Raw genomic sequence first — 21,806 nt, 5'->3', positions numbered from 1 at the left:
CTTCTGATGAAAACCACTGGCTTCTGATGAAAACTACTGGCTTTTGATGAAAACTACTGGCTTCTGATGAAAACTACTGGCTTCTAATGAAAACTAAACCTACTGGCTTTTGATGAAAACTACTGACTTCTGATGTAAACTTCTGGCTTCTGATGTAAACTACTGGCTTCTGGTGAAACCTATTGGATTCTGATGTAAACTACTGGCTTCTGATGTAGACTACTGGCTTCTGGTGTAAACTACTGACGTCTGATTAAAACTACTGGCTTCTGATGTAAACTACTGGCTTCTGATGTAAACTACTGGATTCTGATGTAGACTACTGGCTTCTGTTGAAACCTAATGGCTTCAGATGAAACACTTACAAGCACAATGAAACTTCTCAAACCTACTGGCGACTTCTGAAAACTTGAAGACCTCGTGAAATCTATTGACTTTTTGTTCTAATTCTTATATGTATGACACATAGTGTTAATATGTTTTCACACTCCATAAGTTTCAGTTTTAAAGTAATCAGAGAATTGGAAATTGAATTGAATTAATCAGAAGAACCTGAATGACCAGGCATTCAGTCATTCGTAAATTGGAAAAATAAACAAACTTTATTCAACTTCCCCCTGGCTGTCGTTTGAAGATGTTTAGGTAATTTTCTGGAATTAAGTAAACTTTCAATACAGATGCAATAAATGATCATCTTTATTAGGTGCACGATGGTATTGCCTTCAGAGAATTGTGGAATATTATGACAGAAATGTCTTTTGCAAATTCATCCTTTTGAGCAAAACCAACTACCTTCACACGTACTTATATAACTAGGTTGTTCATAACGTGTGGGTTTTAAAGGTAAGCTGTGTTTTGTTTGTATGCATGAATGACTTTCTATAGAAATATGAAAGACTGAGAAGGGTACTTTTCTATAAACCTGATACGTCATACACCGTTGGCCAAAGCGGGTGTTCTCATCGTCGTTTCCTTCTCTTGAGTTTGAAAATCTGTTTCGTAAATCATTGTAAGTATACGTGGAGACAATTCTATTCAGGTATCACATGTTTGCAGAAGGATTTTAAAGTTTTCTCTTTTTTTTCATTTTCAACTATTTGTTTTTACAAGGTGTTAAAAAAACTTGTGTGTAAATCGAGCTTGGAGAAATTAAAGGGCGTGTCAGATTGGACAAAAACACGAGAAAAGCATGGCTGCCTACGACACAGACGTGCACAGTTCTAGAAAGGTAAGACCATTATATTTTTTTCAAAAAATGTTAAACATGCCTTTAAAAAAGAAGATATAAGTAAACTTTGTAAACCTAAAGACAAAGCTCCACTTCTGAATTCGACATCGTGCTGCATGGCTGCGTTAGCTATGACAGTGAGAATATATACCAGAGTATCTCATTGCTGAACACCAATATTTATAAAATTGTGATTAAGATTACACAGAAATGTGAAATGATAAGATCTTAATATCTTAAATAATATTCATTTACTATTTAGACCAATGTCTAATTCAACATGTAACTTGTTTTGCACATTACATATAATGCGGAAATGCAGATCTTTATGATCTTAAAAGTTTTTGAAAAGTTGAGTGATTTTAAATACACTGTATATCCCAAGGGCACTGCATTTCCTAGACCTTATTCAGAAGTACACCCTGATCAGACTAGATCACAAAAATTTGCTGTGTCTTTGAGTGTCGAGCAAAAGTCATCCCAGTCCTTCTGATCTGCTATGTAATGGGTCTGTGACTGTGATGGCTCGCTGTACCGTGACGAAGGTGTTGCTGACTCTCAGGCTTTTAAAGATAATTCTTTTGAATTGTTATGGAGGACTGAGGTGAACTTAATTCATATGATTTTCAGTCGACAATAGGGTTAATGTCATTTGTTGAAGATCCTAGTAGTGTATAATAATATTGATGGATTGAGTTGTGGTGGTGGATATTTATTTAACTTCAAACATTTGTCCTACAAAAATTCAATTGTAGAATTACATGTAATAGAAAGCTCTCAATTTGGCAGAGAGTAAATATGATCTAAGTCCTAACCCAAAGCAGGTGCCAAGCAGGTCCCCGTATAATAGGATGTGTATCTATCTATCTGGTGCATAGCATTCTTTTGTTATAGTGCTAACCTGCTCTTGGGCGTAATATCCTACAACTTGTGTTATGATACTATCACCGCCGTCTGGTGTATCATCGTACATCTACGTATGTTTTAATGCTAACCCGTCCGTTTAGCATATCATCGTACAACTTTTGTTATAGTACTAACACTCCTTCTGATGTTATAACACTGATCCATTTCTAGCATATCATCGTACAGTTTCCGTTTTGATTCTAACCCGCCCTTTGGCGTATCATCGTACAGTTTCCGTTTTGATTCTAACCCGCCCTTTGGCGTATCATTGTACTATGTCCTGGAGGATAGTGATCTTCATGATCTTATAAAAATTTAAAGTTTTCGGCCGCCGCTGTAGAGTTTGGTACTTCCACAAGTCAATCTGATTAAAATAAGATCTTTGATCCGCTCTGTTATTGTTATGTCGCTATGTGTACTTCCACAAGTGTACTTCTTTACGGACAAACAGTTAACTCCGCCCTTCTTTTTATGACGTCATAGCTAACTGCTGATCCAGAGGTTACAAAAGGAATCGGGTGATTTCGAGGTTACTAAGGTAATCGGTCACTGTTTCTCAAGTGAAACCTTAAACACCGCCGTGTGACTCCAAGTACTGGGAGAGTGGCGCCCTCTATAGTGATGTTGACAACATCACGCCGCGTTCTGATCTGTCCACATGTGATAGATAGGATAAAGAGTCTGATAATGATATGTTTTTGTTGCTCGTCGGTAACTGCCCCCCTAGTATGTGCTCACATACCTATATTTTATTGTAGCATAAAGGCTTCCATGGAAAGCCGTGAAATTGATCTACTGTCAGATTGAACTTTCATTAAATCACTTATCGAACCCAATACACCCAACGGATGAGTATGATCAATTGACTAGACACATTGATTAAGGACAAAACTTCTTAAACGTTTTCAACTTTTATCGTCACCTTAGAAATTGCAATTCTGTACTAGATACATTGTAATAGTACTCCGTTTGCGAGAGATGTACATGTAGTTTGAGTTCACTCGGAGGTCGTTCGGTGAGGAAATTACGCGAAGATTTTCCAGCGTAGTGCCATAAATGAGTCAACTTCTTTTATTCATTGAAATCAACCACTTTTCTAATAAGTCATTTAAGAAACTTATCAAGATTCAATTCATAATAACCCGCTAAGCTTTGCACCATTAACAACATAAACATTTGTAGTTTCTGATCGCAGTGCCTTATCCAACCCGTACCTGTACATCTATACACATGTTACATAATTGTAAGAACATCACACTCAAGATTTTCGTTCCATTCTTACAAAGGATTATATAAGGAAATTGAATACTAATTTAAGTTGATGTTAAAGTTTCATTTGACACATTTCTGCAATTTGTTGGTTAAAGTTTTTTAAAAATTATGAACAAAATTTATCCAGATGTTTTGTAAAAATGTTTTGGATTTGATAAAAATTTGAGCAAAAATGAGTTCAGAATGATTGTTCAAAGAAAGGATATTATTTAATGAAAGCGTTAAACGTTAACTCAATCTAATTAAAATTAGATCCTTTGATCCGCTCATCTACTATCGCTACACAAGTAGCGATAGTAGATGAGCGGATCAAAGGGTCTAATTTTAATTAGATTGACGTTGACTCATTTAATTATGACACTACGCTCTGTATGTAGAAGATGACCACGATATTCGCGTCCGAGGGAACCGGAAATGTCCTTGAACCATTTGATATAAGGATTTAGTTTAATCCGTATTTGGGATTTAATTTTATTTGTTTCTATACCATGAATTCTAGAGCTTACCTGTTTGATAAAATTTTTAAATAGTCTCGCATATCTGTACATACATGTATAGGTTCTTTGGGGGTGATTAGTTTTCGACATGAATCCTTTTTATAGTTATGCATTGCTTTTTATATTCCCTCATTAAAACTACCATATTATATAACAGGTATTTTTATCGTAACAGTTTTTTACAAATTCAACCAAACTTATACAATATGTAATCCCTGAAATGACAAAGACATAGTTACGTAGCATGGAAGAAAAACATGCATGTATATGTTACCCAGTGTAGTAAAACAGACTAGCAAGGTATTGCCATATACATGTAGGTTAACGTCCTTTGTTCTCAAAAAAGGAATCTCAATGACGGAAAGGAGAACAGTTTCGCTTCTTTGCATTTTGATAAAGACACCGACCATTATTTCCCTCAGTGTTACGAAAATAGGTTAATCCGATAGTTTTTTTTTCATTTTGGCCGTTGGGTGTGCATTATGGTATATACATGTATACATGGCTCATAAGAACAAATATTTTAAGAGTAACGTTTTGTTTTGGAAAGTTCGAAATTGTTCCGTGTTCCACGGATATTTGTACAATGTAGCTCAATTTGCACGCTTGTGTACATGTACCTGCGCTTTAAGTTTATAACTAAAAATATATCTTTAAAAGTTGATATATTGACAAAGCGAAGTTCATGAAACGGTCTATTTAACTCTAAATAACGTGACTGTGCTAGATAGAGGGTGTTGTATTATCACATTGCGGATAACATCTTGAAAATACTTCTGAACACACTTTAACTCTTCAGTAGAGATTTAGATAAGGAATGAATGTTCAGTTCTATGGTCAGGGATTCGATGTCTTTGTTAGTAGGCAGACTGGGGAGCTTGTTTTTAATGATGCTTGTTCACAGACTGGGTATTGACTTATGTATACATGTTTTGACATTTTCGTGTCATATTTCTTTGTGATCGACATGTGCAGAACTTGATATATTAAGAGATGCATTTATCGCTACCTGCAAATGTAAAGAATTCCTGTACTGATAGTTTTAGCAAGTAAAGATATGTTTCTCCCTGCAGAAATTACAAGATGACGATTCAGTGAGCTCGGGCGATGAAAACGTGGAGAGGGGGAATTGGTCGTCCAAGCTGGACTTCCTGTTGTCCTGTTTGGGTTACGCCGTGGGGCTGGGGAACGTCTGGAGGTTTCCTTACCTGTGTTACAGAAACGGAGGGGGTAAATGTCAAAATTCTATAAAACAACTGATTGAAAGGGGAACTGGATCAAAAGTTCCTTCCTGTATAAGTGATATTAACAATCCCGAGAGGCAATGGGGTAGCTGTATCCTAAGAGTAAATCATGACGTGTCTCTTTATTTCAGGAGCCTTTTTTATCCCGTATTGTATCGCCTTGGCCTTCCTAGGAGTGCCTATCTTCCTACTGGAGTTAGGCATTGGTCAGTACTCGAGTTCCGGACCATCTACCTGCTGGAAGTTCTCTCCAATATTTACAGGTACAGCGTTGTTTTCTTATTATGAATACATCTTTTGTTCGCGATACATCATGCTCCTTAATGGGGTCAAGTCCTACTTCGTCATCTACTTTGTCAGATGACTTTTTAACCTTGATACGTGACCTTCATCCTGACTGGAAATAAATCCTAGTGTATTAGTTTACCGAAGTTGAAGGTTTTTTTTTTAAATCTTATTTTTCTTTCTTTTACGTCCTTTCGAAAAAAAATCATAAACCGGTCATTGAGTCAAATGCTGTATGACGTGTTTCATACCAATTGTTAGGCTGTTCTTTACACACTGATTTTGACTGCGGATTACTCCGTTTACTTGATCAAGATGTAGAGCTCACACGGGTCGACAGGGGATGATTACTCCTCCTACACATCTGAATACACCAACACTTTTGACCCTGTGACCTTGACCTTGGAGTTTGACCTACTTTTAGAAAACTTTATCCTTCCTAATAACTTTTGAACAGTAAGTGCTAGAACTTTGATATTTCACATGAGTATTCCTTGTGACAAGACCTTTCCGTGGGTCTAAACCTTTTGACCTTGCAAGGCATTTGACCTACTTTTTAAAAAAATTGACATTGGTCATAACTTCTGAATGGTAAATATTAGAGCTTTCATATTGCACATTCTCGTATGAGCATTTCTTGTGACAGGATCTTTCTACTGGTACCAAGATAATTGTCCTTGTGACCTTGGTCATCTTTGGAATTGGCCATTATTGGGGGCATTTGCGTTTCACAAACACATCTTGTCTTAAATTCTAATTTTATTTCTGTCGGAATTCCCAGTTGCTAAAATAGACGTACTTTATTTATCAAGATTCATACGCGCACTGTTCACAACTGCATCTGTTCACAACTGCATCGCATTCATGTGAAAATGAGTATTGTTATAATTTGTAAAAAACATCAAAGACGAGAACATTGGAAATGTAAATATTAGTGGATAAATTAAAACTCTAGAGCTGATGATATACATCTATTTTTCAGGAATTGGATACGGCATGTTCATTGTGTCTGCCCTCGTGGCCATTTATTATAACATGATTATTGCCTGGGCACTTTTCTATCTATTTTCGTCTTTCACGAGCGAGTTGCCATGGAATTCCTGTGGAGATTGGAGTACAAATCGTAAGTGTGTTACTCATTGTAGTATAGTGTGGTCTCGTGGTTGGCGCCTGTAAAGTGACACAATTAATATTGGCGCTCAGAAAGTTTTACAACACATTGGAACCCTATTTTTATAAGAAACGATTATGAATTCTTTTGAAACAAACATTATGATATAAGAGTGTAACCAAAATTGTCCAATTTACATGCACTTATAGACTTGTAGTATTTAATTCAGCATCTTATGATATTCGTCGATCTTGCGAGGCATCTGTTTTAGTACATGTGTTTAGCTAATGTCCACAGACACTTGCTGAGACTACGTCATGTAAACGCTTGTATCGCGAATGCCCGTAGTGGGCATGTGTTAATGATAAATTCAAAACGTGTTTTAGATTCATATACAATTAATTTATGCATCGTTTAATGATTTTAAATAAATTTACATATTACTGTGGCGATATTTGACATTAGAAAAGTTTAACTAGTTGTAAGACCAATAAAAATGAAATAATTTTATTGCATGTCTTTGTAGTATGTTACGACAATGTCAAGATCCTGAACAGCTCGTGGGAAACCTGTAATGGAAACAATAGGTGGGGCGGCAAGTGGGAGCTGAACGCCACACAGGGCATCTGCTATGCAACCGGGATGTTGAACAAAAAGGAGGGTGTCCGAGCATACCTGCAACCCGAAAAGGCCCAGAAGTACTTCCCAAGGACCCTTCCCTCTCAGGAATACTTTGAGTAAATATAATTATGATAATTCCAATTCTTCAAAATATTGACATTTATACACTTTACATGCGTTTAAGTGATACACTGCAAACAACAACGGTACTATTTAACCGTGGCATTTTACATAATGGCACTTTTTCCCCATTTTATAGTTACTACGTGACTGGATCCGGATACAGTTCCGGATATTCCGATCTGGGAGGAGTCCGCTGGCAGTTGGCCCTGTGTTACCTCTTGGCTTTCATTTGTGTCATATTGGCCTTAAGCAAGAGCATCAAGTCATCCGGAAAGGTTTGTTTGAATGACTTGCTTCCTGTTGATATTTTTTCTTATGGGTGGTGGTGAGAATGGTATATGTTCAACATTGAATTTTACACTGTATCAATCTGGATGTTTATAGAATTGGAGTTCATGGAATTACTATAGAACTGGAAAACTCCTCTGAAATTTACCTAATGCTGGATCCGCTCGTTACTCATGTCCGATTGACAAATCGTCCCGTAATCAATGGACTTGGCTCAACTTTTTACAATTTTTAGGTGGTTAATTGATATCACGATTTTACAATTCATTGAAATCAAATCATTTTGCTAGATATAGATATAATATATGTAAATCTTCACTATTTCACATCTTACAAAAAAAAAGATGTTCAGCAACCTTTCCTGTGAATGTAAAAAAAAAAAATCTAATCCCTGTACAAGACACTGATTTTCTTTACTCTTTCCACAGTGATACTTCCAAATATTAAACAAACAACATTATTTAGGGTCACTGTCAAATCTTCACTGTAATTCTGATCCTCCCCTGGTGGTGCACAATGAAAAGACACCATTAATTACTGTAACTATCAACTCTTCACTTCCTGTAGGTGGTTCACATCATTGAATGGACACCACTATTTAATCTTCACTGTTTTATTCCCCGTCCTGTAGGTGGTGCACATCATTGAATGGACACCACTCTTTAATCTTCACTGTTTTATTCCCCGTCCTGTAGGTGGTGCACATCATTGAATGGACACCACTCTCTAATCTTCACTGTTTTATTCCCCGTCCTGTAGGTGGTGCACATCATTGAATGGACACCACTCTTTAATCTTCACTGTTTTATTCCCCGTCCTGTAGGTGGTGCACATCATTGAATGGACACCACTCTCTAATCTTCACTGTTTTATTCCCCGTCCTGTAGGTGGTGCACATCATTGAATGGACACCACTCTCTAATCTTCACTGTTTTATTCCCGTCCTGTAGGTGGTGCACATCATTGAATGGACACCACTATCTAATCTTCACTGTTTTATTCCCCGTCCTGTAGGTGGTGCACATCATTGAATAGACACTACTATTTAATCTTCACTGTTTTATTCCCCGTCCTGTAGGTGGTGCACATCATTGAATGGACACCACTCTTTAATCTTCACTGTTTTATTCCCCGTCCTGTAGGTGGTTTACTTCACGGCGACCTTCCCCTACGTTGTGCTGGTCATCCTGCTGATCCGTGGGCTTATGTTGGATGGAATGGAGGAAGGAATAAAGTTTTACATCACACCAGATTTATCCAGACTAAGTGACGCGCAGGTATTTAGAAGTATATGATAGGATATAAAAGATCAGTGTGAACTACTCGAACACTCGGTACTTAGATACTGTTAAGGTAGTTCACTACATCAACTTATACATTTCATCACACCATGTCACAAGATGGCGATTGAAATATTAGGTAAAATTGTCTGTATCTATCAATTTGTTTGTATATCTACGTAGCTCAGTGGATAAGGTAATCGTAGATCCACCCGTGTCTTTTGTCTCATTTATTGAAATAAATTTTTGAAAGTTATGTTTTCCCCCCGAAAACTGCATAATTTTTGTTGACGTTTTTACTTATGTACCTATTACATATCATATCTTTCATGATTAAATTATTTTGTGCTTTCAAGGTATAGTGAGGCATCTTAAGGTAAAGATTACTTACAGCGAGCACCAATAGACAATGTATGCATATACCCTAAGTTTTCCATGTTAAACCACCGCACGAGTCTTATTCACTTGTTATCTCTCACTTTTCTTTACAATAGGTGTGGAAAGACGCTGCTGTTCAGATTTTCTTCTCTCTGTCGGCGTCCTGGGGAGGGTTGATCGCCCTGGCTAGTTACAACAGGTTTCATAACGACCTGATAAGGTATTCAAATGAATTTCATTACAAGATATTCCACTCATATGTCATTGCGAGATATTAATAATAAAATTCATTACAATGGTTATTGATATGAAAGACACAAAGTACATGGTCAAAAAATTATTACATGCTGACCGTCACGTTTCATAAATAATACAAAAACGCGCACCCGAAAGTAACAGACCCTCGCCAGTAGTGTATACTTGCTCAATTGGTTTAGCTTGCTAGTTAATATTATATAAATATTGCATGTAGTTGAGGGTAACATTGAAAATTTTCACCCCGAGAAAACCATTGTCAACCGAGACGTAGCCGAATAAAACAGTGAGGTTGACAATGGTTTCTCGAGGGGTGAAAATTTCAATGTTACCCTCAACTACATGCAATATTTGTTTTATTATACTGAATGTTATGTTAACTGGAAAGCAGAAAAACTTACGTCTGTTGACATTTGATCAATCACTCGATATTTCGTATTTCGATGCGGGTACTCGCGTTTATTACAAACGCTCAAACGACGTCGTCTAGCAGTCGTCTAGCAATCTACGGCGAACCGTACGCGCATAAATTTGACGCATGTGATACTTTTTTATAATATCACCCGTTGTCAAGTACTGTTACCCGTTGCTAGATACTATCACCCTGGGGCGCGTGTTTTTTGTTCTCAGAGGGTAACAATATGTTTTTTCAAATGCTTCTCGACCAATCAGGTTCGAGTATTTTACATGAAAGTATAATAATTACATCTATCAATGTTTGGTCAATGAAAATCTTTTGTCACTCCAGTATGCATATACACATGTACATGTATTATAATATTATGTAAACAGCGAAGTTTAAATCACAAAGAGGCATGCTTTGTTTGTAAAGCTTTATTTGCGTGCTTAGAAATCTCTCTTTTAATTCTTTACAAAAAATATGAATAAAAGGAATATGTAGTATATAAATGTTTTAAGTTGTTTGTATTTTGGGGATAAATAAACAACGAGAGAAGGGTGGAGATGGGGGTGGGGTGATTTCTGTATAATCAGCTTCACCGATTATACAATTTACACATACTAATATAATTTTATACATATTCAATATACAAAGAACATAAACTATTTATTTCGTTCAAAAGTAGTTGATATTTTCAGGAACCTCTCTATTGTGACGTCACACTGAACAGTCTGAAATAGCCAACTTCTTACAAGAGGTTTGCGAAAACACTGAAATTAAATCATATCTAAAATTTCTTTTGATAGAGATACTCTGATTGTGGCATTTGGCAACTGTTTGACCAGTGTGTTTGCCGGATTCGTCATCTTTTCTTACCTGGGCTACCTAGCTCAATACATGGGCATGCCAGTAGACGAAGTCGCCAAAAGTGGACCGTCCTTGACCTTTGTCGTGTACCCGTTCGCTGTCACCAAAATGCCGCTATCTCCGCTATGGGCTATTCTTTTCTTCGTCATGTTAATTACCCTTGGAGTGGACAGCGAGGTTTGAATACACTATTTTCATGAATTTTGTGTATTTGGTTGACGCTGTAGCTGTCACTATAAACTCTATGAAGACTGAATTCGTGTATAAAACTATGCGCTTTTAGTACAGCAATGAAATATATTCATACTTCAATTGTAGTTCTTAGAAGCGGGAAAAGAAATAGGCTTGTTAATATCGGTCCTTGAACATTAAATACATTATAAAAGTTGGAAAGGGGTTCGTTTAGCTTTGAGTAGAGTGATTCAGCAGATCTATAAAGTATGAAATAACAAAAATGGTGGATTTTCATCATTTTATAAAATTGAAGTGTTGAACGACACAAATAATGATCAAAATTTAAATTTTGAATACATAAAGTTAGATTCTGAAGTTTCGCCTCGCCTCTTTCTCTCTCGAAAATGGAGACATGGTTTTGATTTTGTAGGTGGACCGAATGAGACAGTCAAGAGAAGATGGTGTTTTATCTTATTTTATTTTGGTTAATTGTGTAGGTGGACTGAATGAGATAGTATTTTATTCTAGTTTGTTTTATTTCATTTTATTTAGTTTGTGTTAGTGGAAACCGTCATTACCTCGCTGACGGACAGATTCCCCAAACTCCGTAAATACAAGTTATTCACCGTGATGGCTGCTTGTTGTATCTTCTTCCTGCTCGGCCTAACGTTAACGACCGATGTAAGTGCATGTAGGAATTCATTAAGAAGTAACAAAGATTATTTTGCTTCTGTAATTTTTAAAAATAGAGGGTAATGACAATAGCCAGCTTAAAGCTAGCCTGTCAATTTGATAAGAGCAACCTATGATCAAAGATCTTAACAAGGACGTAGTGATATTGATGAACCATGTGTCTTATTTTAATAATTTTGTATTCTAAGAAGTATTTTGTGTCCTAGCAAATTTCATTTTTTGTTCTTTTTTTAAGAATTCTGTGTCCTATTCAGAAGGTGAAATGATGAAATACGGGAATGTACCCTACACTACTTTGATTTTGAGATTCTTTTCACTTTTAGGGCGGTATATACATGTTAGAAATCATGGACACGTATTCAGGAGGATGGAGTATTCTGTTCATCGCTATCTTTGAATGTATCTCCGTTGGTTGGATTTATGGTATGGATGACCTCATATGTATTATATATATATTATATATATATATATATATATATATATATATATATTATAAGTTTATGTACTAAGTCTTGACCTTGTATCCACAAAGGTCAAATACAAAAACTAAATAGCACTAAAAGACGCTTTATGTATATCGCCTTGGACCCACAAGAGGCTTGAATACAACCCCCATTGTCCCAGTCTTTTACTGCTCCCAGTGTTTTAGTGTTGTACTGCGTTCCCTCCTCCCGTTCAGAAAATTCTAGATCCACCACCGATTTCTGCTAATCAAACACTACTTGAGTGATATCTATCGTAAATAATGAAGAATTACACTCGTCATAAACACATTAACATTCTTTACACTTCACTTACAGAGAGATATTTCCAATTTTACATTTACGGATTTATAAAAATTTCAAAATCCTGAAGCTTGTTCTGACTCTAATTTATAGGTGTCTTCCGGTTCCTGGACGACATTAAGCTGATGACGGGGAATACTTTCTGTGCTTGTTACCCATTCATCATCTTCAAGTACTGGTGGATGTTATGTTGGTGTTTTTTCACGCCCCTCCTGGCGGCCGTAAGTGGCATATTCTTTTTTCATGTTCAAAGTTTTATAGGTCAGTGGACGGTACGTTAAAAAAACGAAATTATTTGAAGCTGTTGTGAGTTTCCATTTCTCATGAGGCTTAAATGAATGTTTGAAGGTATGTGTGGACTCAGGTATACTGGGAAAATGTCATGAAATTTTTGACATGAATTCTTGAGACGGCGATGTTGCAAGAATACAGCGATATAAGGTATTAACCGTGTAGATTTCATTGTGTTCAGTGGTCAATATACTGTTGTGTTTACAGGTCATTATGGTGTTCTCATGGGTGGACTACACGGGGATGGATAATGGCAAAGAGTATGACGTGTACGCAGACTTGATGGGATGGGGTATGACGCTGGTCACTATCGTCTGTATTATCGGTACCGCAATTTACGTCATCTGCAAATCCGGTGGGGTGAGTGGCACGTTCTAACACAAACACATCAAGAATTTCAATTGAATACTAGCTACATTGCTAGAAGTATGATCTATGACGTCATAATGGATTAATATTGTCGTGTCAAGGTCCACCTTCAGATCGGAGGTTCCGTGTCACGGTCAGCGTTGTTATGGGCTCTCACTGCTACGGCCGTAAGTGCCATCCGTGGGTTAAAATTTGTGGTACTTTACCTAAAACTAGGGCGGTCTCTACATTAGTGAATGGAACATACAATATATACACAAAGAAAAAACTCAATATTCTACAGCTTTGATGGTCTTTCTCAAGAGTCCTTTCATAAACTTTTCAGGTACAGTGTGTTGTATACACAGTAATTGGCTTGGTAAAACAAATTCAGCGGCGTTAGGTTTTTCGTCAAAAGAGATGATGGCGATAATAAAATTGCTGAATGATGTTGCTCATCGTTTTATCACTCGCATTTAGAATAAGTTTAACTGTATGTGTAGTTTTATATTGTAAAATGCGTGTTCTTTACAGAATATCAAGAAAGCAATAAAACCCAGTATTGAATGGGGCCCAGCCCTCGTGAAACACCGACGGGAGGCCGAGTACCACACAAAGAGATACACCACGGACTTCGTCATCGATCCATGGGGTCTGGAGACGGTCACTCCCAACGATGTCCAGCTACAGGTAATAAATGGTTAAAGGAAATGTGGAATATATTTGTCCTAAGAAAATTAGATATATGTACATTGTATATCTTTATCTATATATCTAGGACGGTATGACAAAACGTATTTTAAACACTTATCCTGTTCTAGGTGTGCAATTTTTCAGTGTAACTTAACAGAAATATAATCAATGCATTACTTCTATATGTATATACATGTCCAATATCAGGAAACATATTGCATGTTAACTACAACAGCATTATAACTTACATCTCTTTGATATTTATAACATGTAAAACTTATACGGTACCAATTTTGATGCACGAGATGCGCATTTCGACAAATAATGTCTCTTCAATGATGCTCAACCGAAATGTTTGAAATCCAAAATAACTATGAAGTTTTAGAGCTAAATATAGCCAAAAACAGCATGTCAAACAAGTGGAGCCAAATTCGTCCAAGGATAAGAGCTATGCATGACAAATAATGACTGATGAAATATTGAATATGTCCTCTGCTTCTTGTGTTTAATTTCCTCATAACAGCCACACACAAGTAATACAATGATGAAAAACACCTTCCCTTCTTACCAGAGAACCTTTAGAGTGACTGATTTAAAAAAATGATAACTTTCAGGTGGATTCCAAGACGGGGTTGCAAAATACTGGATACGTTCCACACGTGGAAGATTCTTCTAAGTTTTAGAATTTTGGTGAATATAAATTGTCGTAGATCTTCCATCTGTTTTAACACCTTCTCCTTTAGCTTAAATTGTAGATTTCACCTTAATTTTCATTGTTCCATTGTTCTCCAATTTGTGTGCACAGGTTTTGAAATTAATTTGAACATTTTTTTCCACATTGCTTTTGTAAAGCTCCATTTACTTAGGTATCATAATTATTTATCGTTTAATGCAAAGTAGTCATGAATAATCATTCTATCAAAAACTGTTAGCCTGCAAAACATTATAATCAAGAATATTCTTGATATGATGTTCGTCTTTTGAACAACATTGTCCCAAAGTCCAAAATTGGAGGAATGTCGTGGGGCGTTCCTCTACAGCAATTTCGTGACATTGGGGTCCCTTCTCAGTTGAACTGTATCCTGAATGGCAGTTCAGAGTATTTCTATTTGAGTTGCAAAATCATTTCTTATGTTCATAACTACATTAAATGTTCTAAGTGTTTTTGTACAATAGCATGTTAAGTTTTGCACCATTTTTTCTTCCAAAAGCTGGATAGATCTATATTTATCTGTATTATATGTATGTGTGTGAATGTAGATTGAAGGTTTTGTGAGTATGCGTGTGTAGAACATGTTGATCTATAAAAAAAAAATCATTTTATTGCAAAATTCAGCAAAACTTGTATTAAATATTTTCATGTAAACGGCATTACAATATTGTCACATCTTCAAATAATCCTGTTATCAATCATATTTTTGTACTTGGCTTTTGTATTGGGAAAGGGCCTACATAGTCTATGCCTGTTACCCGATCATATTGGGTTTCGCAATAAAATATGTTTACATTAAAGTCATGGGGCACATAGCTGTAGTTTGGAAATAAGTTTTCTGTCGACGTCCCAAACCTGTTCAATAAATACCTATTTTTCTGGGTCCTACAGAATTGCTTATTTACGCTGTATAACACCATTGAGCGGAGGTCTTGTATTTGATTTTAGAATGACTGAGATGTTAAAGATGAGCCTGTATGGGAGCGAGTGTAGGATTAAACCCCACTTTCTGTTTAGTGTGATCTTTTTCTTCTTAGCGTATGAATTTTTCATCTTATGATTACGGATTTCAACAGGCTTATTACAGCTTAATATAACACATGGCTTTTCAGCATTTAAAAAATGCAAACTATCGCCTTGAAATAAAGCAAATTCCATACGCACGGATCACTTTCTAAAAAAAAACGTGAATCAGTGTAAAGAAATCATGAAAATTGGAGAATTAAAACACAATATTAGTATTTTGAGATGTTTAGACTTTGTTGTCTTAGTAATCAAACATGGATATAAGATGTAAGCGTAATCACGTACACACTCAATGTAACAACCAATATTAAGAACTAGTTTACAGTAATCAATACTCGATATGCGAAACCATCAGAAGTGGTCGTTTCTACACTAGACGTAATAGTTCAAGGCTTGCGGATACGAGGAGATATCTGAAAATAGATATATTTATATCAGAGAGTTTATTCACGATTATAAATGAATCATAAATACATAAATCAATGTCATTCCGTGGTTATCTAGAGGGAAGCTGTGGGGGACAGTTATATTATGTAATTTTATTGAATTTCAACTGAAATAAACAAATCCAGTGTTCGTTCAGAATCCTAGATAAACTGTGTAGATCCACTGGATTCCTGGGGAAAATTTCACAATAGATACCTGTTTTAGCTCTAACATGTACAGACCGTTTAACCATTTTGTATATCATAGTTCTGACGACTTTTTGTGTGTGTGCATGTTTTGTCTTACCTCCTCGACCAAACTAATCTATCAAGAGCTGCTAATTGTTTCGTAAATGTAATAAAAAAAACTAACAAACTTTTTATTTCTTTTTATCAAACTAACATGCATATCTAATCTAGTTCTTATACCAGAAATACAAATTATAAAATACGACCACGATTTATAACATAACAAGAAATTACATTGATTTAACCAAATGTTGAACTGTTTTTGTAGGATGGTAAACGTGGAATTGACAACGAAGGTTATTCCAACATCAAGGTTTAATCACCTCGTCCTAGTGACATTAACTGACATTGTGTATTTCGGACAAACGTGGCCGACACAACTCCATTTGATTTTTTAACGCAATTCATATTTTATCAAGACAAATTTTACCCTGGAATCGTCTGTTGTACATATACATTACTGGATATGATGAGTTGTCATTTCATGTATTGACAAAAGCAACAACAACAAAAACCCACCAATTGACGAAATGGAAGTATGACGAATATATATATATATATACAGAATTGTAGCTGAATTAACCAGCGATGAACTTTTGCTGGCTTGATTTACAACACTTTGTAAACAATCCCGCCAATAAACTTTCTGCACCTGGACATTTCCCGCCAAATAAACTTTCTGAACCTAGAAATTATTCCGCCAAATAAACTTTCTGGGTCGTGGAAATTAAGTTAATGCTATCCCAACAAATAAATTTATTGGACATGGAAATGTTCCCGCCGAATAAAGTAGATATGGCTGATGTCAAAGGTGAACAATCGCCAATTCATTCCATGGGATTTTTTTTTTAGAATGAAGTCTTAATTTGTGATAGATATTGAATATGCATAATAGAAAAAACACAAACGTTTTACTTTTTGTGTCTGAGTGCATTTTACATTAATTTTACAACTGGTGACTTATCACTATTTATGTGTACATATATTGTAGAATTATACCTTCCCAATTAATGTTAGTGCTGTATATACATCATATTACATATATACATAAAGTGACAATTACCGCATGCTTTATGCTGATGGATTTATATATATATAATAAATTGTTTCCAAATATTCAGAATCTATTGTTTTATATAGAGAGGAGATAAAGAATCAGTGTAGGGTGTTTTAACCATGACAATTATAGTTTGGAGTGATTATTTTTACCGTTTTTAAGTTCGTTTACAAACCCCAAGTCGCACCGCCATCACGTGGACAATTACAACCGTGACACAGTTGTACAATATACTAGCTCGTGCCCAGGCGTTTAACGGCCATACAAACCGGTGTTCAACACTCGGGCCATACAAGCTAGTACCCAGGCACTCTACAAGCTATTATCCGGGCATTCGACAGCTAAAGTGTACAAGCTAGTACCATATATTGCTCAACAGCCAGACTATACAAGGTGATGTCCTGGAGATTAAAATGGCGATAAACAACCACATCATACAAGCTGATAACCTTGCATCCAATGGTCAAATCATACTATCATAGACTTTTCTATCATAGATAGCTATGAGGAAATATTCTTACACGGATCCCCACGGAATACGACCAGTTGGAGTTTTCACAACCCGTGAGACATTTCACAAAGTATGAGATATTTCACAACCTGTGAGGGTTTGTAACCTGTGATATATTTTACAATTTATGGAAGGCTTCAAAACCTGACAGCAGCTTTGCAATCTGTTGGAGGTTCCACAGCCAGTGAGAGGTATCACAACCTATTAATTATAAGAAATTCCATAATCTTTGAAAATTCTAACCATTTGTGTGAGGTTTTATACCCTTTGAGGTTTGCAAAATCTCTGCGAGGTTTTGTGACCTGATGGGGGTTTCACTATCTGTTGGAGGTTTCACAACCTGTAGAAAGTTTTACGAACGGTGGAAGATTTCACAGCCTGTACGAGATGTTCACAATATAGAATATAAAATTGAGAATAGGGCAAACACTGACCCCTTGGGACACCAGAGTTGGGATCATGTGGAGTAAGCATCCATGTTGACCGATCACACCCACCGTCACCCATCCATTTCGCCTTGTTCACTGTATGCAAGGTGAAGATAACGAACAGTGATCAATCTCATAACTCCTACAAGCAATACAAAATAGATAGTTGGGCAAACACGGACCCCTGGACACACCAGGGGTGGGATCAGGTGCCTAGGAGGAGTAAGCATCCCCTGTTGACCGGTCACACCCGCCGTGAGCCCCATATCCTGATCAGGTAAACGGAGTTATCCGCAGTCAAAATCAGTGTGCCAAGAACGGCTTAAAAATCGGTATGAAACACGTCAGACAGCATTTGACCCAATGCGAGGTTGTATTGACGAACTAGATCGTTATAACGACCATAGAATTTGCGAAATGCTGACTTCAATCGAGACTGTTGAAATCCCTGTACCATCAACTTGTTTGTCAGTAGCTTACCTCGATTTAAAAACTGACTATACCCAGAACAAGCTCTTGCATATCGAATCAGTTGAGATATATAAACACCATATGCAGGTGATAATGGAATATTGCTACATAAATGTGGGAAGTTGACGATGGAGAAGCTGAAATCATCCCGTTTGTCATACAGTTGAGTTGTTAGTTTGCCGTTAATGTCTACTTTCAATAAAATATCTAAGTATGAAGCAGAAGTGGACGACTCTGTGGTGTCCTTTATTTCCAGCTCACAAGGATATATCAAATCGACATATGAATGAAAGCTATCATTGTTAATAGACAAAACGTCATCGCACATTCTTATGTGTGAAGAAATGATCACACAATATCTACTGTATGAGTTTAAATCATACATTATTCAAAGAATTAGATAGGTTACATGAGGAATATGTTTTGGTTCCAGCTGATAAAGCTTGTAACAACATCGTCTTTGTTTGTAGGGCTCATTATTACAACTGTATTTTATACAAACTTGGCATCAATTCCATTTTTGGTAATCGTACTTATACTCCATCTGCCCTTTCAAAAGACGAAATTCTTCAAAACCATGCTTCAGTTTTAGACACATTTAATATCCCAGTCAATGGGTGGAATGAATATGAGTTACCGTACCTATACTGGATTCCTAAACTTCATAAAACCCCTTACAAAGATACATTGTTGGATCCAGTAAATGTTCTACCAAGCCCATATCTTTGCTCCGCACGAAAATATTGATAGTTGTGAAGGAGAAACTTCAAACGTACTGTGCGACTACATATGCCAGAAGTGCTGTAAATCAAATTTGAATCCAAAAAAAATTCTAAAGAACTTTTAGTAAACTTGAAATCGCAAAACTTTTCTCAAATTAACAACATCAAAACGTATGACTTTTCAACAATTGACACGAAAATTCCTCACGATAAATTAAAGACTAGACTTTTTGACATCATAGACAACTGCTTCTTCAACAAAAATGGAAAACGCAAATATTCCAATCTAGTGATCAGTCATCCTAAAAATTACTTTGTTAAACGCCACTCTGATTCCACGCACAAGTACTCTGAAGTTGAAATAAAAAATATGCTGGAGTTCCTCATTGACAATATCTTCGTTGTCTTTGGTGATTAGGTCTTCCAACAGTTTGTTGGAATCCCCATGGGCACGAATTGTGTTCCTTTGTTAGCGGACCTGTTTCTATATTCCTATGAAGAAGAATTTATTTTTAAAAACTTCTACGTGCGAAGAAAAAATCTCTTGCTGTGGCCTTCAATTCGACATTTAGATACATCGACGACGTATTATCTATTAACAATGATAATTTTCATTCATATGTCGATTCGATATATCCCAGTAATCACGAAATAAAAGACACCACGGAGTCGTTCACTTCAGCTTTATACTTAGATATTTTATTGAAAGTATATATTAATGGCAAACTAACAACTCAACTTTATGACAAACGGGATGATTTCAGTTTCTATATCGTCAGCTTCCCATATTTAAGTAGCAATATTCCATTATCGCCTGCATATGGTGTTTATATCTCTCAACTGATTCGATAGGCAAGAGCTTGTTCTTCTTAAGGTCAGTTTTTAAATCGATGCAGGCTACTGACAAACAAGTTGATGGTGTATGCGTTCCAACAGTCTCGTTTAAAGTCAGCATTTCGCCAATTCTATGCTCGTTATAACGATCTAGTTTGCTAATACAATCTATCATTGGGTCAAATGCTGTCTGACGTGTTTCATATCGATTGTTAGGCCGTTCTTGGCACACTGATTTTGACTACGGATAACTCCGTTTACCTGATCAAGATATATAGGGCTCACGGCGGGTGTGACCAGTCGATAGGGGATGCTTACTTCTCCTAGGCACATGATCCCACCTCTGGTATATCCAGGGGTCCATGTTTACCCAACTCTCTATTTTGTATTGCTTATAGGAGGTATGAGATTGATCACTGTTCGTTATCTTCACCTTTCAGTAGATGTGTTGAAATTCCCATGGGCACAAATTGTGATTCATACAACTGTTAGGCTATTCTTTTCAAACTGTTTTTATCTGAGGATTAGTATGTTTCTCTGATCAAAACATAGTACTCAATCTATTGACAGGGGATGCTTACTCCTCCTAGCACCTGTTTCATACCTCTGGTGTTTACCCTGTTCTCTTTTGTGTTTTAATTCCTTATGAGGTTAAGAAGATTGACTTCACTTTTCTGCTGAAGTACATGTACATCTCAAGTCAAATTTTAAAACAAATTCTAGGATCAACCTTTTCCCGTAGACATAGCATATATCAAATATTCATGCATACTTTCGCATTCAAAATGCAGTAATCTTGACGATAAAACTCTTATTCTTTGGGGTGGTAGCAAATTTAGCTTTATTTCTAATGTGACAAAGTCCAAAGTCCCGTGGGGATCCGGTTTTGATTAGGTCCTCAATACCCCTTGTTTTTGTAAAAAGCGACTAAATGGGGCGATACTTACGATGAGACCACAAAAACCGAGATCCCGCGTCACAGCAGATGTGGCACGATAAAGATCCCTCCCTGCTCAAAGACCATAAGCGCCGAGCATAAGCCTAAATTTTGCAGCCCTTCACTGGCAATGGTGACGTCTCCATATCAGTGAAAGATTCTCGAGCAGGACGTTAAAAATAACTTAATTATTGTTCCCTGACACCTGACCGTTGTTGGTTTTTTTGTTTGTTATGATGATCTAAAGCATTGATATCCAACATACATATTTGTTTCACTGCATGTGGTATACATCTTATCACCCAACAGATGTTTACATATCCCAGAAACACGTTTTTGATTCATTCTGTTTCTTTGAAAGAAACAACGCACGTAGATCATAGCATAAACAGCGATTAAAATATGTTCATATTAGTAGTCATATCATATTAAAGCTAACAAGGAAAATGAAATGCAATTAAGTTTTTAAACTTAGATCTGAAAGACTGCCGAAAAATAGCCTTAACGTAAATCGAAATCATTATCATGGTCCAGTTTCCTTGGAGTGAACACAGTTCTGCTATCACGGTAAATCTTATGAACATATATCATTAATAATTGTAAAGAGATAAATTCCCAATCCTGTAACTGTGTGTCCAGTAGACACATCAAATGTTGATTCAAACTCTTAAGGAACTTGGTTTGAAACTTGGATT

At 36.4% G+C, this 21,806-nt stretch overlaps 1 protein-coding gene across 2 annotated transcripts; it reads left to right on the top strand.

The window, feature by feature from the left end:
* Positions 1–927: 927 nt before the first annotated feature.
* Positions 928–17,267, top strand: LOC125649994 (sodium-dependent proline transporter-like). 2 transcript variants are annotated; one of them, XM_048877916.2, is made up of 17 exons: positions 928–1,009; positions 1,111–1,228; positions 4,977–5,133; positions 5,279–5,410; positions 6,415–6,555; positions 7,070–7,280; positions 7,424–7,562; positions 8,718–8,852; positions 9,350–9,453; positions 10,695–10,932; positions 11,482–11,610; positions 11,946–12,045; positions 12,501–12,628; positions 12,906–13,058; positions 13,581–13,736; positions 14,354–14,429; positions 16,420–16,492. In XM_048877916.2, exons 2-16 carry the CDS (start codon positions 1,190–1,192, stop codon positions 14,420–14,422), a joined length of 2,031 nt encoding a protein of 676 aa, XP_048733873.2. In that variant the 5' UTR covers positions 928–1,009; positions 1,111–1,189; the 3' UTR covers positions 14,423–14,429; positions 16,420–16,492. The 2 variants fall into 2 exon arrangements, with proteins under 2 accessions (XP_048733873.2, XP_048733874.2); XM_048877917.2 differs by lacking the exon at positions 14,354–14,429 and having other exon boundaries at positions 16,420–17,267.
* Positions 17,268–21,806: the final 4,539 nt, after the last annotated feature.

The sequence above is a fragment of the Ostrea edulis genome, chromosome 5 (assembly GCF_947568905.1).
Source record: "Ostrea edulis chromosome 5, xbOstEdul1.1, whole genome shotgun sequence".
In the NCBI taxonomy this organism is placed as follows: Eukaryota; Metazoa; Mollusca; class Bivalvia; order Ostreida; family Ostreidae; genus Ostrea; species Ostrea edulis.
This window is presented reverse-complemented; position numbering and strand designations above follow the sequence as displayed.